The sequence below is a fragment of the Cetorhinus maximus genome, chromosome 34, assembly GCF_964194155.1.
Source record: "Cetorhinus maximus chromosome 34, sCetMax3.hap1.1, whole genome shotgun sequence".
NCBI lineage: Eukaryota > Metazoa > Chordata > Chondrichthyes > Lamniformes > Cetorhinidae > Cetorhinus > Cetorhinus maximus.
In genome coordinates, this window is record NC_135912.1 from 5,781,049 (window position 1) to 5,802,142 (window position 21,094).

General features: G+C 48.6%; 1 protein-coding gene across 2 annotated transcripts in view; it reads left to right on the forward strand.

Moving 5' to 3' along the window:
• The window catches only part of ppp1r35 (protein phosphatase 1, regulatory subunit 35), a 19,662-nt gene extending 341 nt beyond the window's left edge, over window positions 1-19,321 (forward strand). Inside the window, exons 1-5 of one of the 2 annotated variants that reach the window (XM_078533871.1) lie at window positions 1,322-1,342; window positions 5,761-6,038; window positions 9,470-9,932; window positions 13,617-13,747; window positions 18,053-19,321. In XM_078533871.1, coding sequence (XP_078389997.1) covers window positions 5,796-6,038; window positions 9,470-9,932; window positions 13,617-13,747; window positions 18,053-18,226 — 1,011 coding nt within the window. In that variant the 5' untranslated portion in view covers window positions 1,322-1,342; window positions 5,761-5,795 and the 3' untranslated portion in view covers window positions 18,227-19,321. Of the gene's footprint in view, window positions 1-1,321; window positions 1,343-5,760; window positions 6,039-9,469; window positions 9,933-13,616; window positions 13,748-18,052 lie in introns of those variants that run through there. The other variant, XM_078533870.1, reaches the window with a different exon arrangement.
• Window positions 19,322-21,094: the final 1,773 nt, after the last annotated feature.

Sequence of the window (21,094 nt, forward strand, 5' to 3'; positions counted from 1 at the left end):
GGGGGGGGAGGGAGGAGGGAGGGGAGAGGGGGGGAGGGAGGGAGGGGAGAGGGGGGGGGAGGGAGGGGAGGGAGGGGAGAGGGGGGGGAGGGAGGGGAGAGGGGGGGGAGGGGGGGAGGGGGGAGAGGGGGGGAGGGGGGAGGGAGGGAGGGGGGAGGGAGGGGGGGAGGGAGAGGGGGGGAGGAGGGGGAGGGAGGGGGGGAGGAGGGGGAGGGAGGGGGGAGGAGGGGGAGGGAGAGGAGAGGAGGGAAATGGAGTGGAGAGAGGGAGGGGAGGGAAATGGAAATGGGGAGGGAGGGAGGGGAGGGGAGGGGGAGGGAAATGGAGAGGGAGGGGAGGGAAATGGAGAGGAGAGGGAGGGAGGGAGGGAAATGGAGAGGCAGGGGAGGGAAATGGAGAGGCAGGGGAGGAAATGGAGAGGCAGGGGAGGGAAATGGAGAGGCAGGGGAGGGAAATGGAGAGGGAGGGGAGGGAAATGGAGGAAGGGGAGGGAGAGGGGAGGAAGGGGAGGAAGGGGAGGGAGAGGGGAGGAAGGGGAGGGAGAGGGGAGGAAGGGGAGGGAGAGGGGAGGAAGGGGAGGGAGAGGGGAGGAAGGGGAGGGAGAGGGGAGGAAGGGGAGGGAGGGAAATGGAGGGAGAGGGGAGGAAGGGGAGGGAGAGGGAAGGAAGGGGAGGGAAATGGAGGGAGAGGGAAGGGCTAGAAGGAGGAGGGAAAGAGTGTGGAACTTCAAAAGGATGTGGGGTGGGCGGGACAGGTGGGCAGCTGAAGCGGAGAAATGTGAAGTGATTCATTTTTTTTTAAGAATGTGGAGAGATAAGAGGAAATAAAGGGTACAGCTCTTAAAAGGAGGCGCAGGAGCAGAGAGACCTGGGTGTACAATGGCAGGGCAGGCTGACAGCGCGGTTAATAAAGCAAGGCTTTATTAATAAGGGGCATTGAGTGCAGGAACACGGAGGTTGTAAAGACTAAACACTGTTTCGGCCTCAACTGGAGTACTGCGTGCAGTCCTGGGCACCACGCTTTAGGACAGCTGTGAAGGCGCTGGAGAGAGGGAGGGTGCGAAAAAAGATGCACGGAGACGGTTCCAAGGATGAGGAACGTGGATGGATTAGAGGGGTGGGGACTGTTCTCCTTGGAGAAGAGTAAGTTTGAGACAGAGTGGCCAACCGTCCTGGATCCTCTGGGACCAGGGTGACCAACTCTCGGGGAAATGAATCGAGGGGTGCTGTTGCTGCCGCCCCAACCTGCAAGAGCGGGTTCAATCGAACATCCCCTCGGGGACACGCTCAGAAACGGGCGCTTCCAGGGCCGGCGCTATGCAAAAAAAACAACTGGCCGGCAGGTGTGCAGATAAAAGACTGGTCGAAGAATGTACAGGCAAAGACTAGCAGAAGCAGATGAATTTCGGGACAAAGGGAAGGCATGACCCAAGATGTGAGACAAAAGCCCTAATTACGCGACAGCCCAGAAAATCTACAGAGTCGTCGTGTGGGGAGAGGGGGCGAGCTGTTGTGCAAGGGTGGTTTAAAACTACTGGGTTAGCCCTGAAAAAGATCCACCTTTTTACAGGCTGCAGCTGTAGCAGTAGCAGCGATCGGGCCTTAATGGGTAGTCGATTAAGCCGTGCCCACTGACAGAAAAGAAACAGACATTTAAAGGGACCTTGCAGCTTTCAGAACCTAGTCCGGGCTCGGTGGCCGACATTGCTGCCTCAGAGCTCGCGAGCCCAAGATTTCATCGTAGCGACCCACAACTTGGGAATGCCTTGTGTATTGGGGCTGGCCAACAGGCGTTCCATCACACCCGCTCCCACGGTCTCACCAGCATTCCCCACTTTCCCACAAGCACCCCCCCCAAACCCTGGTCCCACAGTCTCTACCAACAGCACAAACCATGCCCCCGTCCCGGTGCACCCCCTCTCTCTCTCTCTCCCCCCCCCCCCCCCCCCCCCTTCACAATGGCAAAATGTCTCTTACTTTTTTCGCCCAGAGTTAGTCACCCTGGGTTGAGAGGAGATTCGGTAGAGGTGTTCAAAATCGAGGGGGGCTTGGACAGAGGAAATAGGGAAAATCTCTTCCCCTTGGTGGAAGGCTTGAGAACGAGAGGACACGGATTTAAGCCTTGGGAGGCATGAGGAAAAACCTTGGGTGGTTGGGATCTGGAATACACTGCCTGAGAGCGTGGTGGAGGCAGATTCAATCTCAAAAGGAATTGGATCAATATCTGAAGGGAAAAGTCTCGCAGGGCTGCAGTGGGGTGGAGTGGGACTAGCTCAGTTGCTCTTGCAGAGACGAAAACCGAAAATGCTGGAAAAACTCGGCAGGCCTGACGGCATCTGTGGAGAGAAGGACAGCGTTAACGTTTCGAGCCCGAATGTCTCTTCTTCAGAACAGTCAGGCAGACTCGAAACGTTAACTCTGCCTTTCTCTCCACAGACGCTGTCGGACCTGCTGAGTCTTTCCAGCATTTTTTTTTGTTTCAGATTTCCAGCATCCGCAGTACTTTGCCTTTATCTTAGTGCTCTTGCAGAGAGCTGGCGTTGACATGACGGGCTGAATGACCTCCTGCGTTGGAACCATTTTGTGGTTCTGTGCTTTAAATCCCAGCCTTGGGAGCGAGGCAGCTGGAAACCCTGCCCTGGCCTCTTGAGTCAGGAGGGTTTGCATCTGCTGGTTATGAATGTTTCGTGGAGCTGCAGCCTCTGTCCTGAGATCAAGACCTGAGTGCAAAAAAGAAATGGATGTTTGATAATCTTTCTTAAACCCAAGAGCAGCGATGCTGTGGTTCCCAATCTGGCTGGAATTAAACACTGGACGTTTCACTTGCAGAAACTGCCAGAGCCTCATTTGTTACAGAATCGTAACAGCGCAGGTGGAGGCCATTCGGCCCATTGCACCCCTGCCAGCTGTTTGAAAGAGCTGTCCACTCTTTTCCCCGCAGCCCTGAACATCTTTCATTTCCCAAGCGTTTTATCTGATTCCCCTTTGGAAAGTTCCTGTTGAATCTGCTTCCTCTGCCCTGTCAGGCGGCGGGTTCCAGATCACAACAACTCGCTGTGTGTATATAAAAAAAAAAACTCCTCATCTACCCGCCCTGATTCTTCTGCTAATTACCTTAATTCTCTGTTGGAGCGGCTGATCCACAAATATTGATTGTTTTTCCAGCAAGGATTTTCTCGCTTGACTCCCTGCCGGTGTGTGGTTTCCACAGGCTCTTCTGTGTAAAATTATTCGAGCGTTTGACAGAGTAAATACTGAGAGGCTGTTTTTGGAGAGTGTGGAACAAGGGCCACAGCCTCGGGTCAAGGAGTCATCCATTTAGGACCGAGATGAGGAGAAATTTCTCCTCTCGCAGGGTTGTGAATCTTTGGAACCCTCGACCCCAGAGAGCTGTGGATGTTCAGTGATTGAGTATATTCAAACGTAGGGGCAGTAGATTTTGGATAATAAGGGAATTAACGGACATGTGGGGAAAATGGAGTGAAGGTCAAAGGTCAGCCATGATCTTACTGATGGAGGCTGTATGGCCTACTCTTGTTCCTATTTCTGTTCCCTGTATTTTGCCCAAGCGACCAGTGCACTGTGAGAGCTTAGGCAGTGAATGTTAACAGGATAATGTACCTTAAAGCGCATCACAGCCAAAGCCCAACCCTTTTTTTTTGTGCCTTTGTACCTTTGAGCCGGAGTCACTGGATGGTGATCACTTGCAGGAGTCCTGGCTGATTTTCCTCCCCATAGCCTAGGAGTCTGAGGCTGACTGTACTGCTCCAGCTATTATCGTCTGCCATCTCCGCTGCAGCCTTTTGACTGGAGGCGGAGTCGTCTTTTCAGAGTCATCCCGATCCGACTGACGTGTTTTCCTGCCCCAAACGTTAGTGCCAAAATAATGGCGAGGCTAATGGAGCCCGGCGTTATTTGTGCACATGTGCCACTCAGCTGAGGGGGCAGATGCGCCACTAGCTGCGGAAATGCAAAAGTTGCAGTCCGAGATTGCGCCGCTCCGCCATCAGCTTCACCTTGCTGAGAACGGCTGGCTCACCGTCGATATGCATTGAGCGGCGTGAAATTCCTACAGTCGCGTGGTCGATATGATCTAAACTTGCCAAAGAGAGTTGAGTCATGCCCCTTTCAGTTGAAGCCTTCATGCCCTGACAAGTGTTAGTTGCTGCCTGTCAACCTCTCTTACCATTGAAAGTTAACTGTCACAAGTGGAGTCTCATTCTTTGAGCATTTAATTGTTGTTGGGAATTTTTAATTCAAAATTAAAAATGTTTTAGTAGTTCTTACGAGCTTATTCTCTCTCTCTCTAGTCTTTCTTTCCCTTTCTTTATTTCTCTTTCTGTACCTGATTTGATATTGAGTTCGCCCACTCTAATTCACACTTCCTGTTTAAACCTGGCGCTGTTCATTTCACAGCCCTGTTCACTTACATCCCAGATGCCCCTGTAGAGGATACGTGCCGTTTCCATCTTCCACATCCAGCAACTTGAGCGGCACAACATCATCAACAAGTCAGGCAACAGCGAGTATTGTTCATTGGTCTGACACTGCAGTGTTTTGGGCCTGTACCTCACATTGGACTTAAACAAGAGATAGATCTAGGTTTGGGAGTGGGGCTGGGTTCCTTGGACAGATGCTGCGTTGTCGGTCAGTCATTTCTAATTGGAGGTACAGATGTGCAGAGTATTTCTTAAATGGTACGAGATTAGAAAGTGTAGATGTACAAAGGGACCTGGGTGTCCTCATCAATAAGTCACTGAAAGCCAACATGCAGGTGCAACAGGCAATCAGGTATGTTAGCCTTTATCACAAGTACAGGAGTAGTGAAGTCTTGCTTCAAGTGTATAGAAACTTGGTTAGACTGCACCTGGAGTACTGTGTGCAGCTTTGGACCCCTTACCTTAGGAAGGGTATTATTGCCACAGAGGGAGTGCAACAGAGGTTCATCAGACTTGTTCCCGGGATGGAGGGAATGTTCTATTAAGAGAGATTGGGGAAACTGGGCCTGTATTCTCTAGAGTTTCGAAGAATGAGAGGTGATCTCATTGGAACCTACAAAATACTTAAAAGGAATAGACAGGATAGATGCAGGTAAGATGTTTCCCCTGGTTGGGGAGTCTAGAACCAGGGGACACAATTTCAAAATAAGGGGGAAGCTGCTTAGGGCCGAGATGAGAACTTTATTTCACTCAGAGGGTTGTGAATCTTTGGAATTCTCTACCCCAGAGGGCCGTGGAAGCTCAGTCATTGAGTATGTTTAAGGTAGAGATTGACAGATTTCTAAATGCCAATGACATAAAGGGATATGGGGATAGTGTGGGGGAAAAGGCATTGAAGTGGATGATCAGCTGTGATCGTATTGAATGAAGGAGTAGGCGTGATGGGCTGAATGGCCTACTGCTGCTCATATGTAGCACGCTGTTCAACTTGTTATTTTGGGAGTCTCCGTTGTCCCAGACCCACCCCTTCAAGCATCACAAAGAACGGCCAGTGATACAGCACGTAGTGATGATGTTAATTTAAGTGATAAATGAAGTGGCCGATCATGTCCTTCCTCTTATGAGAAGAGGCCATTTTCCCCTCTCAAGTCTCAATGTCCCACTGTCTATTCATGCATTCCTCGCCCCCTGTCACAGAAAACCTTTGTGCTCCTGCTCTGTAAATTTTCTGCAATCTCTGATTAATAACTCTCTGTATGGGCAGACTTTGAGGCAGGAACCTCTGTGTAACTGAGAGCTTTAGCCACCTGTTCTTGTTGCAGTGTAAGCAGGCGTTTGGAGCTCACCGTTGCCGAAGATGAAGACCGATACCTTGGCATTCCCAGCAAAGATGTACACCCCTCAGAACTACATGGATGAAGACAGCCTCCCCATTCGGGCAGCCCCGAGACCCCTGCTCGTGGGGCCAGATCGGATGGACTCCCTCTCAGACCTGGATGTTTCTCTGACGCCGGACAAGATCGGCAAATCCATGGGGATACTGAAAAAGCGGGAAGGGCCGGATGGCGATGTGGTGAGAGGGAAAGCCAGCCGTCGGCAGGTAATAAGGACCCCTTGGCAACTATTACCTGGGTGTCCAGGTACACCAGTTACTAAAAGCAAGCATGCAGGTGCAGCAAGCAGTTATGAAGGCAAATGGTATGTTGGCCTTCATTGCGAGAGGACTTGAGTACAGGAGCAAGGATGTCTTACTGCAGCTGTACAAGGCCTTGGGGAGACCACATCTGGTGTATTGTGTGTAGTTTTGGTCTCCATACCCAAGAAAGGATATACTTGCCGTAGAGGGAGTGCAGAAGAGGTTCACCAGACTCAGTCCCCTTGGGTGGCAGGATTGTCGTATGAGGAGAGGTTGAGCCGACTAACTCTATATTCACTGGAGTTGTGAAGAATGAGAGGGGATCTCATTGAAAGGTATAAAATTCTGACAGGGCTGGACAGACTGGGTGCAGGGATGATGTTTCCTCTGGCTGGAGGGGTTCTAGAACAAGGGGTCACAGTCTCAGGATACGGGGTCGGACATTTAGGACGAAGATGAGGAGAAACTTCTTCACTCAGAGGGTGGTGAACCTGTGGAATTCTCTACCACAGAGACTGTGGAGGCCAAGTCACTGAATATATTTAAGAAGGAAATAGATGATTTCTAAACTCTAAAGACATCAAGGGGTATGGGGAGAGAGTGATGGCGTTGAGATAGAGGATCAGCCAGATCAGGTTCGAAGGGCCGAATGGCCTACTCCTCTTATTTCCTATGTTTCTAGTAACGCATTCCAGGGACCCCCCCCACTCCTACCAGCAGATGTTAATACATTCCCAGAGACCCTCCATCCCTGCATATACTGCCAGGTTGAAGCCCTGAGTGTTTGTTTGGTGTGGGTCTGCTGAGCACTGCCCAATATAGAATCTTATTTCCAAGTACCAGCAGGACCTCTATTCCTGTGCAGGCAATGTGAGTCCAGGGTCATTAAGGATTATGCTCTCCCTATTTTCACTGGAGCAACCAGACACAGTAGACCAGTGTTTGGTGCTGTGTTATTAGGCAGCTTTTTACATAGTGTTTACAGCACGGAAACAGGCCATTCGGCCCAGCTGGTCCTCCTCCCACCTTACGTCAGTATTTTCTTCTATTTCTTTCTCCCTCATGTGTTTATCCAGCTTCCCCTTAAATGTATCTACACTATTCACCTCAACCACTCCCTGTGGGAGCGAGTTCCACACTCTCATCACTCTCTGGCTAATGAAGTTTCTCCTGAATTCCCAATTGGATTTATTAGTGACTGTCTTATGAGTCAAGTGGGTGATGTGGAGTTCACACTCTTAATACTGTAATGGGCCAGTAGCATTTACCGGCTCAGAGCAAGATAAGGCCATTCAGCCCATCAAACCTGCTCCACTCCATTTATTGTGGTTATTCTGTCCCTAGAAAACTGCCCACAGTGTTACACATGCTTATTTGACAGGCATAAAGTTCCCCTGTACACCAGGCACAAGCCGAATCGGGGGGAAGGACTTTTGGAGATTTATACCACAGCACCACTCACTGGCCAGAGCCCATTGCAGCATAGTTACAGGCTATTGTTTACATACAGGATTTCTATTCTGTTTGCTTTTGTTCCCCTGTTGACTTAGAAACGTATCGGCAAACCATTTCGGGCAGTACAAACACACGCAGGACGGGTTTTAAAAAGAGACAAATTCCAGTCCACCTCCTGTATCGCTGCACACAGTGTGGTGTTCAAGGATAGAAGGTTGGAGATGACTGTACCAGGGCATGCAGATGCAAATCAAGACCCAATTCTAAATTCACATGACCTGCCCATCTTACTGTACTTCCATTGTAAATTCCTCTGTCCACATTTATGTGGGGAACTGACCATGTAAACCTGTCACGCTGTAATTACACCCACCGGTGTTTGTGTTGAGGCACCTCAGAGTGGAACATGCTATATAGAGAAAAGTTGAATTCTATTGCACTTCCTATAACTTTCACTTTGAAACGTTTTGCCCTAAGGCTGTATGGAATGAATATTTAAATGTCAAGAGTATTACAATTGCATTGAGGCACCTAAGAGTAGGATGTTTGATGATGATACCAAGCTCGGTGGAAAGGAAAGCTGTGGGGAGGACACAGAGAGGCTGCAAAGAGATAGACAGGTTAAGTGAGTGGGCAACAAGATGGCAGGTGGAATATTATGTAGGGAAGTGTAAAATTATTCACTTCGGTCAAAGAGTAGAAAAGCAGAATATTTTTTAAGTGTGAAACTTGTAAGCGTTGATGTTCAAAGAGACTTGGGCGTGTTTGTACAAGGAACGCAGAATGTTAACATGCAGGTGCAGCAAGCAATTAGGCAAATGGTATGTTGGCCTTTATTGCAAGGAGATTGGAGTACAAGAATAAAGTAGTGTTGCTAAAGTTGTTACAGCGTTTTGATGAGACCACATTTGGGCACTAGTTTGGTCTCCACATTTAAGAAAGGATATACTTGCATTGGAGGCGGTACAGCAAAGGTTCACCGGATTGGTCCCTGGGATGAGGGGATTGTCCTACGATGAGAGGCTGAGTGAATTGGGTTTATATTCTCTGGAGTTTGGAAGAATGAGAGGTGATCTCATTGAAACCTACACAATTCTGAAGGAGCTTGATAGGGTGGACACTGAGAGATTGTTTCCACCGGATGGGGAGTCTCAGGATAAGGGGGCCAATCGTTTTGGACCGAGATGAGGAGAAATTTCTTCACTCAGAGGGCTGTGAATCTTTGGAATTCTCTGCCCCAGAAGGTTGTGGATGCTCCCTATTTGAATACACTTACAGCTGGAATAGCCAGATTTTTGGTGTCTCAAGGAATTAAGGGATAAGGGGAGCGGGCGGGAAAATGGACTTGAAGCCCAAGATCGGCCATGATCGTATTGAATGGCGGAGCAGGCTCGTTGGGCCATATGGTCTACACGTGCTCCTGTTTCATAAGTTCTTGTGGTGCTGCAGCACTCCAACTGTGGGAAGAGTGTAATTACAGCGTGACAAACTTATACAGGCAGTTTCCATTATAAATGTGGACATGGGATCTTGTAATGGAAGAAGCTGACAGTAAGGGTGTGCATGCATATCCCCCTGCTCTCACCTGCATCCTCTACCACAAACATTGACCTCTCTTATGCTAAGTTCCTTCTCTCTCTCCCTTCCTCGACCCCACAACCAGCCCAAAAGAAATCAATATTGCCACAGTAAAAATGACACCTAAGGGCTGAGTTTCCAAACAGGAACATAAGTTAATGAAGCGAACCCAAGAGATTGTGGCCTCGCTCCCTGCAATTTTATTAACCTCAGTGGTCAGACAGCAGTGAGACGGGACCCACAGCCTCTCAGTTGTGCGTACCAGCGGCTGAGGATCTGGGCCAGGGTGTGCGCTTGGAGAACTGACCCCCCCTCGGGCGTCTTGTGGAACGTCCAATTTAGAAATCCAAATTTGCTTTCAGTTGCAGGTCCGGTTTGATACTGGCTCCGAGCCCGAGGGCTGTGACGAAGAAGCATTAACCCCGGGTGACCAGGATAGCAGGGAGGAGGGCGCAAGCCCCGGGAGCCCAGCTCTGGCGTCAGCTCCTGAAGGGAGTGAATGGAGAGCCCAGACTGTAACCGACCCGTCCTTCGTTTTCGCCAGTGACCGAAGGGACAAAGGCCCGGCCCACAGCCACTCCTGGAAGGTTAAAGCCACCAGGCTGAGCAAGGTGTGCAAGCCCCCGAGGCGGGGAGTGCCCCTGGGGGGCCCCGAGGGCCGTGGCGACTGCCCCTTGGCCACCCCCGAGTATAACACGACCCTGGCGCTGGGGCAGGAGCTGCAGCAGCTGAGGGAAACGGGCTTCGATGCAAGGAGAGCTGCCTCGGAGCAGTTGAAGAGGTCGTCGGTGACGCGGCAGTGCGTGGAGGGGAAGGTGACTGAAGGTAACAGGGGAAATGGGTTAACCGGGCAATGGGTGGTACCGATTTGAGAGAACGACTACAGCTTGATAAAAGCCTAACTGATAGGGGGAGTCTGTGTGGACTGGCAGAAACCTACCTGCCAACTTGTCAGCGCGGAATGGAGACATGCAGATCTTTGTCTGCCGTGCGAAATGTTCTTAAATAATTGAGCTACACGGGTTAAATTATGAGGACAGCCTGTATCAACCAAGCTAGCGTTTCTTGGGATAATGAAGATTAGGTGGTAATCCAAATGAGGTGCTTGAAGATAGTTACAGGAGACGACCGGGCAGATAGAAACTGGCAGGGGGTCCTGAACAAGGGGACGTAAGCTTGAAGTTAGAGCCAGGCCGTTCTGGGGTGATGTGGGGGGAATGCATCTCTTCACACAAACGAGAGCGGGAATCCAGAACTCGCTTGCCCAAAATAAAGCCGTTGAGGTGTGTGGGAGGGGCTCCAATTTGAAAATTTCAGAACCTGGGATGGCCAGATTTCTGTGAGGCAAGGAGGGTGTTGTCCAATAGGATTTTGATGCCTGCCAAACCTGTGGTGATCAAGTCACCATGTTCACCACGTGCTCCAAAATATATGCAGAGAATGAGGTAAATCTCGTAACAATGCCCCAGAGATGAACCGGGATTGAGGGAGCGTACTAAGTTGAGCAGCAGTGCATGGTGCTGTGACAGCATCTCTTCTTCTTCTTCCTTGGGCCTCTCCCATTTGACTTGGGGCCTCCACCATGCTGGCTGATCACCCGTTCTCCATCCCCCTCCTCTCAGTCACCCGTTCCTCTTCCAATCCCGCTGCGTTTCATTCTCTCCCCGCCACATCTTTCCATCTGGTCTTAGACTTTCCTCTTCTCCTTCTTCTTCCTGACAGTCGCATCTCCATCACTCACCTCACCACATGCTCACCCTTTCCGGTCTCTTCCTCCTCTCCGCCGCAGATGACCGTACCATTTCAACCTCTCCTCAGCTACGTTCTTCGGTGCTCCCACAATCTTCACCAGTCCCCTCATCTCCGATGTGCTGCTTCCCAATTATACCCTTTCTGGTCACTCCGCACATCCATCTCAGCATCTGCATCTCATTAGTATCCAGTTCTTTCTGATGTTGCCCGAGTTCATGCACTATATGACAAGGCCGGTCTCTCGACTGTCCTGTAGCTCTCTCGAGGGATATTTTTAGTTACAGTGACTCATCACTGCACAGCGTCCAGTTGTGGTTTAAATGCTTTGACAGGCTTTCGCTTCACTCAATGGGGGCAACTTTGACACACACCTTAATGGAGCTAGTTTACAGGTTTTTAATGATCAGGATTGTTTTTCCTGCAGGATTTTCTACGTACTTTTGACATGGCCACGGGGTCGCGAGTCTGGAACCCCATCCTCGGTCGAATGGGCTGCCGTAGGGTCCTAATGTCCACCTGATTAAAATATCTCACCTGATGAAGAGTGTCAGATTTGCCACGTGCGGCAAGTGTATTGGACAACACTAGGCAACGGTGCTGAAGGTTGCAGAAGCAAAGCGGGCAGATGGAATTAAATTGGGATAGAGGATTGGTTAGCTGACAGGAATAAGAGAGTAGGCATCAACGGGTCATTTTCTAACAGGCGGGGTGGCTGCAGGGATCCATGCTGGGGCCTCCACCATTTACAATCTATCAATGACCTGGATGAAGGGACCGAATGTCCGGTGGTTAAATTTGCTAACGACACAAAGATAGGTGGGAGAGTAAGTTGTGAAGAGGACATAAGGAGCCGGCAAAGGGATAAGTGAGTGCGCGAAAATTTGGCAGATGGAAAATGTGAACTTGTCCCCTTTGGAAGGAAGAATAGAAAAGCAGTCTACTGTTTACATGCAGAGAGATTGCAGGTACAGAAGGGTCTGGGTGTCCTGGTCCATGAATTGCAACAAGTTAGTATGCAGGCACACTAGATGGTTAGGAAGATAAATGGAATGTTGTCGTTTATTGCAGGGGGAATATTTTTTTTAAAATTCGTTCACGGGATGTGGGCGTCGGTGGTGGAGGGAGTGAATGTTTAAGGTGGTGGGTGGGATGCCAATCAAGTGAATGGTGTCGAGCTTCTTGAGTGTTGTTGGAGCTGCACTCACCCGGGCAAGTGGAGGGTATTCCATCACACTCCTGACTTGTGCCTTGTGGATGGTGGACAGGCTTTGGGGAGTGTGGAGGTGAGTTACTCGCTGCGTGATTCCTAGCCTCTGTAGACACAGTATTTATATGGCTGGTCCAGTTCTGTTTCCGGTCAATGGTAACCCCCACCCCCCACAGGATGTTGATAGTGGGCGATTCAGCGATGGAATATCAAAATAGGGTAGGGACGTTTTGCCACTGTTGTACAGGGCGTTGATGAGACCACATCAGTTTTGGTCTCCTTACTTGAGAAAGGATATAATGACATTGAAGCAGTTCAGAGAAGGTTCTCTCAACTGATTCCTGCAATGAAGGGGTTGTCTTATGTGGAAAGGTTGGATAGGCTGGGCCTGTATCCATTGGAGTTCAGAAGAGTGTGAGGTGATCTCATTGAAACATATAAGATCCTAAGGAGATGTGACAGGGTGAATATTGAGAGGATGTTTCCTCTTATGAGAGAGACTAGGGCTAGGCGAAACAGTTTAAAAATAAGGGGCCTCCCATTTAAGACTGAGATGAAGAGAAATTTTTTTCTCTGGGTGTCGTTAGTCTGTGGAATTCTCTTCCCCAGAGGGCAGTGGAGGCTGGGTCATTGGATATGTTCAAAGTTGAGTTAGACAGATTCTTGATTGACAAGGGAGTGAAAGGTTATCGGGGGGGTAGACAGGAAAGTGGTGTCGAGGCCACAATCGGATCAGCCATGATCTTTTCAAATGGCGGAACAGGCTCGAGGGGCCAAATGGCCTGCGACTGCTTCTAATTCGCGTGTAAGATACCGATCAGCCATGATCTAACTGAATGGCCGAGCATGCCTGAGGGACTGAATGGCTGCCTGCTTGTTTTGAATGCCCGCCATTCCATTCTCTGCAGTGAGCGAGGTTCTAGACTGCTATTGTGGAAGTCTGGAGATGTAGAAAATGGTTACTTCCACATGGGAGAGGCGGGGGGTTGGTAACACAATTGGAGAGAGAGAGAGTGTAGCACTGGTGTAGGAGGGGACAGTGATGTCCCTTCTTACTGGTGCATGTGTGAGGGGCTTTGGGAGTGGAGGACTCATTGCGGTTTGGAACATGACTAGGGAAAAAAAAGAAAAGAGAGAGAGCCAATTGTTTCTCACCTTATTTTTCTCCTGACCTGGAACCAGAATTTACCAGTCTGAAGATTTCCTTCATCTGACAGCAGTTAAACTTCTAATTAAAAAGCAGAAGATATTGGAAATACTCAGCAGTTCTGGCATTGTCTGTGGAGAGAGAAACAGAGATAACGCTTCAGGCCGGCGACCCTTCGAAAGGGGTGATGGGTGAACAGATATTGGTGCGAGTTGGGAGGCGGGGCAGCAGAGTTTTGGGACGAATTCAATTTTTACGGAGTTTGAGGGTGGAGACATTGGAATATTCGAGGGCGGAGGCAACCAAGGCATGGACGAGGGTATTCGGTTCGGAGCCAGAATAGTTTGCCCTCGTTTGAGGGGTTAGGCAAGCACCACCGCGTGACCCATGTATTCTGTTGCAGGCTTGAATGTGCCGAAGGATCTACAACGTTACAAGGGACTGGTGAGCTTGGAGGTGCCTGTGGATGAGGTGCTGAGTGTGGCTGTACAAGAGAAAATGCTGCTGGTCAAACCAAGGGCAGAGAATAAGAAGGTAACCGTTGTAGGCTGTTGGGATACTGTTCATGAAGACCTACTGAAGTCTTCATAGTCTTAAGTAGGTTAACTCTATGTATTTATTAACTACAAGAACAATGTACATGTATACAGTAAAGGGCTCAAGCTAGGAGCTATCTCCATGCTTGCTTGTGCACACGTCTCTGTCCAACATGACTGACCCCCAAGGTGCGGGTCATGTGTCCTCTTATATCACTGTGTGGGCAGTACTGTACTCAGTCCTACATTAACCCTATATGTGCCAGGCCCTTATGCTACAGTAACGAGCTCGATCGCTCAGAATTAGCCTTTCACCTGGAAGAAAGAACAAACTTTCACAATCACAGGACGTCGCAAAGCGCCTTATAGAATCACAGAATGGTTACAGCACAGAAGGAGGCCATTTGGCCCCTCATCTCTGCTGGCTTTCTGCAGGAGCAACTCACCCAGTTCCACTCTCCTGCCTTTTCCAAGTAGCCCTGCAAATTTTTTCTACTCGGATAATAATCCAGTTCGCTGTGTGAGGCTTCAGTTGGGTCTGCCTTTGCCACACTCTCAGGCAGTAAAGTTTATTTTCTGAAATGCATTCACTTTCGTAACGTCGTGTTGTGACCACAGCATATGTTAATGGATGAGCAAACCAAATCCCAGAGGGAAACTTGGGTTATGGGCCATACTGTCTCTTTTTTTTTTTTCTCTCTGTATTCTGAAAACGAGAAGAAAACATTCTGATCTCAGCAGCCAGAAGTCCAGTAACACCTTTGGGGTTTTAAAGTAAAAGTTTTATTCAAAGAATAAAAAAACGCAAGCACACAAGATTAAAGTTGCACAGTTCATATTAGCCTTACAAGACATTCCCCCCCAAAAAGTCTCTCTACTTGGTCAGACCCACAAGTAAACACCTTCCAGGCAACACGTCCTTATAGATATTTAACTATAAAAATCCAGTAATATTACCCAAGGCAAACTGCTGTAGCTTTAATAGAGGCATACCACATGACCTCTTAAACTCTCTCCCACTCAGCTGTGGAAATCCAAAACTTCAGAACGAGGCCTTTTGCAGCCCAAGTCTTTTCTGGCTTGACTGGATGACTGATTCAAACTGCATCTTCTCCCAGCCTAGGGTAGTTTCCAGGAGATCCTCCTCACACAGCCAACTGCTAACAGCTACCACAGTAACTCTAAAATACCTTTTTTCCCCCTTTCATCTCAGGTTTCATTGTCCCCCCTTTCATCTCAGATTCCATTGTCTTTCCACCTCTTTGAAACCCAAATCCTTCTGAATATGAAACCTTTCATGCTTCTATTTTTTTCTCTGCTTTCAGGTCAATAAAATGTAACAGACCCTCTTCTGCTTATGTACGGAACTCCTGCAAGATGCAAACATGTTTCTTGACACCCCTGATTTCCCTTTGATATTCAGACAAACTCTCAACTGATCTAAAGATGCAAATGTTAGATCCAACCTATTCACTTGTACCTCAAACCCAATGCCTCCATCCTTTCATGTTTCAAATCCCCCAGACGGTCTGTCTTCTAGTAACTTTTCCCCAGCCTAATTAAATCATTTACACACACACACCCATTTTCACAGAATAACACAATATTCCCCCAAAATATTATTTTAAAAAAACATCCATTCTCACAGTAGGAAACATGACAGCCACTTTACACACAGCAAGATCCCACAAACAGCAACGTGATAATGACTAGCGACCCTCTGTTTTAATGATATTGGTTGAATGCCCCGAGGCTCTTCTTTGAATATTGCCCTGGGCTCTTTTACAACGGTGAAGTGTATCGAGATCATTCACTTTGGACCTCAGAAAGACAGGCCAGAGCAAGGAAGTGTTGCTGCTACATTCCAGAATAATCTCACAGCCAGTATAAAATTAAAAACTGAGGCAAGCTGGGCACAGAGCCACGTACAAAGCCATTGCCAGTGATTTTGAATCCGATTGCACGCAGGTGGAGGGCTGCAACACCCTGAATTTAAAAAAAGCTGATTTTTTACTAATAAAGTCAAGTTCAGTTATATTAATAAAGCAGGTTGTTGCTCTTAAATACATTGAGGAATGCGTGAACGAGAAGTAAAATGAGCAACCACATTGTTAAGTTGTTCGTGGAAAATTGTGTAGAATGGTTACAGCACAGAGAGGGGGGGGCCATTTAGCTCATCATGTCCACTCTCTGCAAGAGCATTTCAGCTAACCCCACTCTCTCTCCCCCGCCTTGTCCCCACGGCACTGCAAACTTTAGGTCATGATTCAATTCGCTTTCAAAAGCCGCGATTGAATCTGCCTCCCACGCACTCTCAGGCAGCGCACTCCAGATCCTAAACACTCGCCATGTTTTAAAAAAAAAATAATAAAACATTTTCCCTGCGTCGCCATTGCAGTTCGGCAGGTAAGGTCTAACGGAAACGTGGAGCGTCATCTCGCCAGAGCAATTTTGGGCGTGTTTTGGGAGCGGTTTCCCTGCTGCGCCCAAAGCGAAAGCTTTGCCCCACCGTATTTTCGAGACGGTGTGAAGCAGGGAACTGTGGAGTAGCGGCAGATTTGGGCAGGGGGGCCTGGTCCAAGCACATAAGTCATTAAAAAAAAAACTGGTGGACTGGCATGAAAAATAACCAGAGGCTAAATGGACGTTGGCCTTTGTCTCGAGGGAGCCGGAATACAGAGGAATGGAAGTTACCCTCTTTGTTGGCTCTTTCTTCCCTGGCCCCACCCTTTTTTCTTTTAAACTGTCCTTTGATTCCTAGGATTTCCCTTAAACCAACACAGGGAGATGGTGGCGTAGTGGGTAATGTCACTATACTAGTAATACCAGAGGCCCAAGAGAGCACATTACTAGCCCCTGGACTGGCAATCTAGAGGCTAATGTCCTAGGGACACAGGTTTGAGTGCCACTTTGGCAGCTGGTTAAATTCAATTAATTATTTTGAAAAATATCAGTCACGGTGACCACGAAACTATCATCGCTTGTCATAAAAATCCATCTGGTTCACTAATGCCCCTTTCAGGGAAGGAAATCTGCCGTCCTTACCCGGTCTGGCCTAATGTGACTTGCAGACCCACACAGCAACGTGGTTGACTATTAACTGCCCCTCTCTAAAATGGCCGAGCGAGCCCGCTCAGTTCTCGAGGGAAATTGGGGATGGGCAACAAATGCTGGCCTTGCCAGCGACGCCCGCATCCCGTGAAAGAATTTTAAAAATGTACCTTAAAGAGAAAACGTTCTGGGCGCAGTCAAGCGACCATGGTCAACATGTGAAGTAAGATGGAGGATAAAACTCAAGGAAGTGACCCATGAAAAGTAGCAATCTGGTGGATTGGGAGATGTTTTAGAAAGCAACGAAAGGAATCTCCGGGGAAAATATCAAGAGCTGCAAAAGTGAGAAAACGAGGGGGGAAATAAATGTGAATGATATCCCGAAACACCTTTCTGAACCTGAGGACACTCCAAAGCTCTTTACGGTCAATGAAGTACTTTTAAAGTCCCAGGTTTTTTTAAAAAATTAATTCGAGGGATGAGGGCGTCACTGGCTGGGCCAGCATTTATTGCCCATCCCTAATTGCCCCTTGTTCAGAGGGGGGCATTTAAGAGTCAACCACATTTGCTGTGGGCCTGGAGTCACATGTAGGCCAGACCGGGTGAGGACGGCAGATTTCCCTTCCCCTAAAGGGACGTTAGTGAACCAGATGGGGTTTTTACAACAGTCGACAATGGTTTCACGGTCACCGTCAGACTTTTAATTCCAGATTTTTATTGAATTCAAATTCCGCCATCTGCCGTGGTGGGTGGGATTCGAACCCGGGTCCCCCAGAGCGTTACCCTGGGCCTCTGGGTTACTAGTCCAGCGACAATACCACAACGCCATCGCCTCCCCCAGTGTAGGAAAAGGCTAATCGTAAAAGATTTTTGAAAATATAACCGAGAGAGATGTGGGCTCACGAAAGAGAAACTAGGCATTTCTGCAGATAAGGTCTATCGGAAAGTTGAAGTATCGCCTTGCCCGAGCAGTTTTGGGCGCGTTTACCTGATAAATAACAAGGAAATAGCAGTTTTATTAAATGTATTACTTTTCACCATAGAGAGGGGTAAAAATAGAAGCGAAACTAAAAATAAATGAAGGGGAGGAACACATTAAGCTCATTATGAGTAACAAAACGATAATGCAGAAGATAATGGGACTTAAAATAGATGAAGTCTTTCAAGACAGATGCTTTCTGCCCCCAGGGCCTTATGTGAGGGGATTGCGGAAGCGTTCATTTGGGTTTTTTTGTTTTTGCTCTTGCGGCAGGTTGTCGGGATGGAAGCCCCCGACCTGATGATGTTCTACGACCCCCTGGAGCTGTTGACTGAGACCCCGTACCTCTCCGTGGAGGGTCTGCCGGCGCTGAAGGTGCAGGCACAGCCGAAACCAGCGGCCTCACCCTTTGATCTTTACCGGAAGCTGAAGCAGTGGGAGGCCTAGCGGCGAGAGGATTGCCATATTGGAGAGTTGCAGGAGTGTGTATACTGTGTGTGTATGTATATATATATATATAAAAGCATACGTAATATTTATTGGCCCTTTCGCCTGTATAAAGCCGTTCCCATTTATCTTGATGACAACCCGACGAATTTCGCAACATCGCAGGACGGGACACCGTGGGTAAAAGTGTTTTTAACATTTGAAATATAAGCGTGGAGTGCCAGGATAAGGGTTTACCTCATTTTGTGCTGCTCATTTAAGTATTCTAAGGTTTTTCGAAGCCATCAACCTGTCCTGATTCACTAATACTGACCGATCGCAGTGTTCCGACCTAGAGTTTACCCAGCAGTGAGGCAACAGTGCTGTGAGCGATTCCTTTCCAAACCTCCAGGCTCACTGAGTTCAAGCAGGGGCAAACCTGCTCACGAGAAATATTGCGGTAAAAGAGGATTTTGGGAGGCAGGCTGCCAGGGCTCTGCCCCTTCCCCCCCACCCCCACCGCCTCCAGACTCTTGAGCCACCGATTCGACACCCTTGGGAGAAGGGAAAGCAAACCCCTCAATGTTCTCTCCTCACGGAAGACGCCAGACCAGACTCTACATGAGTTGGCTGATGGGAGGCGGGCAGTGTGGGTGCTGCACTCGTTAGGGAGGCACTGTCGCAGCCGATTTGCGCACAGCCAGCCTCGCGCAGGCGGCCAATGAGACGGACAACCGGTTAATCCGATTCCGGTGCTGCTGGCTGAGGAAGGAGCGTTGAGACCTGGGCAATGGGAGGATTTCCCTTCCTAACATCCGAGCCCTGCTGCACAATGTGTATTCCGCGCGTCAGGTGAGGAGAGCGGAAGTGGGCGAGTGTCCAGTGCACCGGCTAACAATCAAAAAAACCCTTTTCATCTAATTTGCTTTACTTTTCCGCCACTTCATGGCTCTTGACCTCTTACAATTGAACAACGTTCGTGACCTTGTTCGAAGGAATGCAGCCACTCACCTCTTTAATGTACGTTGCCAATTTTAAAAATATAGATTTTGTAATTTGTTGCATTAGAAACTGATGCAAGTGTATTTTTTTATATAAATTAAAGCTCAGATTCCTTTTCTCTTTTTGTCTCCGGGGTTGACTTGTGTCAAATCACTGTTTTCGTAATGCAATTGTGTCCTTTTTTTTGAGGGGGTGGGGGGTCAAAGTGACTTACGGCGGGAAGTGGAGTGTTGAGGGCTTGTTACTTGTTTAAAACAATGCTTCCTTTTTCATTTGGCACCTCTTATCATGTCTCAGTGGTTAAGACGACAATTACTTTTGAAGAGCTTATGTACAACTTGAAACCGAATTGAGATGAATGATCGTTTAACATATTGATTTTCTTTTTGGTGATTTTTGATTGAGGGAGTTTTGGTAGCCATGATAGCTTTAAATGCTGCACTGTTCAAAGTACCATCATTTGGATAAGGGGAAGCAGGATAAGTGCATGAGGGAGGAAGAAAGAGAATGATATTTATATAAGGTGAGAGGAGGCTCTTTCTTTTTTATATGTTGTTCATGGGATGTGGGCGTCACTGGCTAGGCCAGCATTTATCACCCCTTGAGAAGGTGGTGGTGAGCTGTTTTCTTGAACCGCTGCAGTCTATGTGGTGTAGGTACATCCACAGTGCTGTTAGGCAGGGAGTTCCAGGATTTTGACCCAGTGGCAGTGAAGGAACGGCCGATATATTTCCAAGTCAGGATGGTGAGTGACTTGCATGGGGAACTTGCAAGGTGGTGGTGTTCCCATCTATCTGCTGCCCTTGCCCTTCTAGATGGTAATGGTCATGGGTTTGGAAGGTGCTGTTGAAGAAGCCTTGGTGAATTCCTGCAGTGCACGTTGTAGATGGTACACACACTGCTGCTACTGTGCATCGGTGGTGGAGGGAGTGAATGTTTGTGGATGGGGTGCCAGTCGAGTGGGGCTGCTTTGTCCTGGATGGTGTTGAGTTTCTTGAGTGTTGTGGGAGCTGCACTCATCCAGGCAAGTGGGGAGTATTCCATCACACTCCTGGCTTGTGCCTTGTAGATGGTGGACAGACTTTGGGGAGTCAGGAGATGAGTTATTGCACAATTCCTAGCCTCTGATCTGCTCTTGTAGCCACAGTATTTATATGGCCAGTCCAGTTCAGTTTCTGGTCAATGGCAACCCCCAGGATGTTGACGGTAGGGAATTCAGTGACGGTAATGCAGTTGAACATCATGGGGCGATGGTTGGAGATGGTCATTGCCTGACACTTTTGTGGTGCGAATGTTACTTGCCACTTGTCAGCCCAAGCCTGGATATTGTCCAGATCTTGCTGCATTTGGACATAGACTGCATCAGTATCTGAGGAGTTGTGAATGGTGCTGAACATTGTGCAATCATCAGTGAACATCCCCACTTCTGACCTTATGATGGAAGGAAGGGCATTGATGAAACAGTTGAAGATGGCTGGACCTAGGATACTATCCTGAGGAACTCCTGCAGTGATGTCCTGGAGCTGAGATGACTGATTTCCAACAACCACAACCATCTTCCTTTGTGCTAAGTATGACTAACCAGCGGAGAGTTTTCCCCCTGATTTCCATTGACTCCAGTTTTGCTAGGGCTCCTTGATGCCACAATCGGTCAAATGCGGCTTTGATGTAAGGGCCGTCACTCTCACCAAACCTCGGGAGTTCAGCTCTTTTGTCCATGTTTGAACCAAGGCTGTAATGAGGTCAGGTTCTGCCCAGGCAGAACCCAAACTGGGCATCAGTCAGCAAATTATTGCTAAGCAAGTGCCGCTTGATAGCACTGTTGATGACCCTTTCAATGACTTTACTGATGATCGAGAGTAGACTGATGGGGCAGTAATTGGCCGG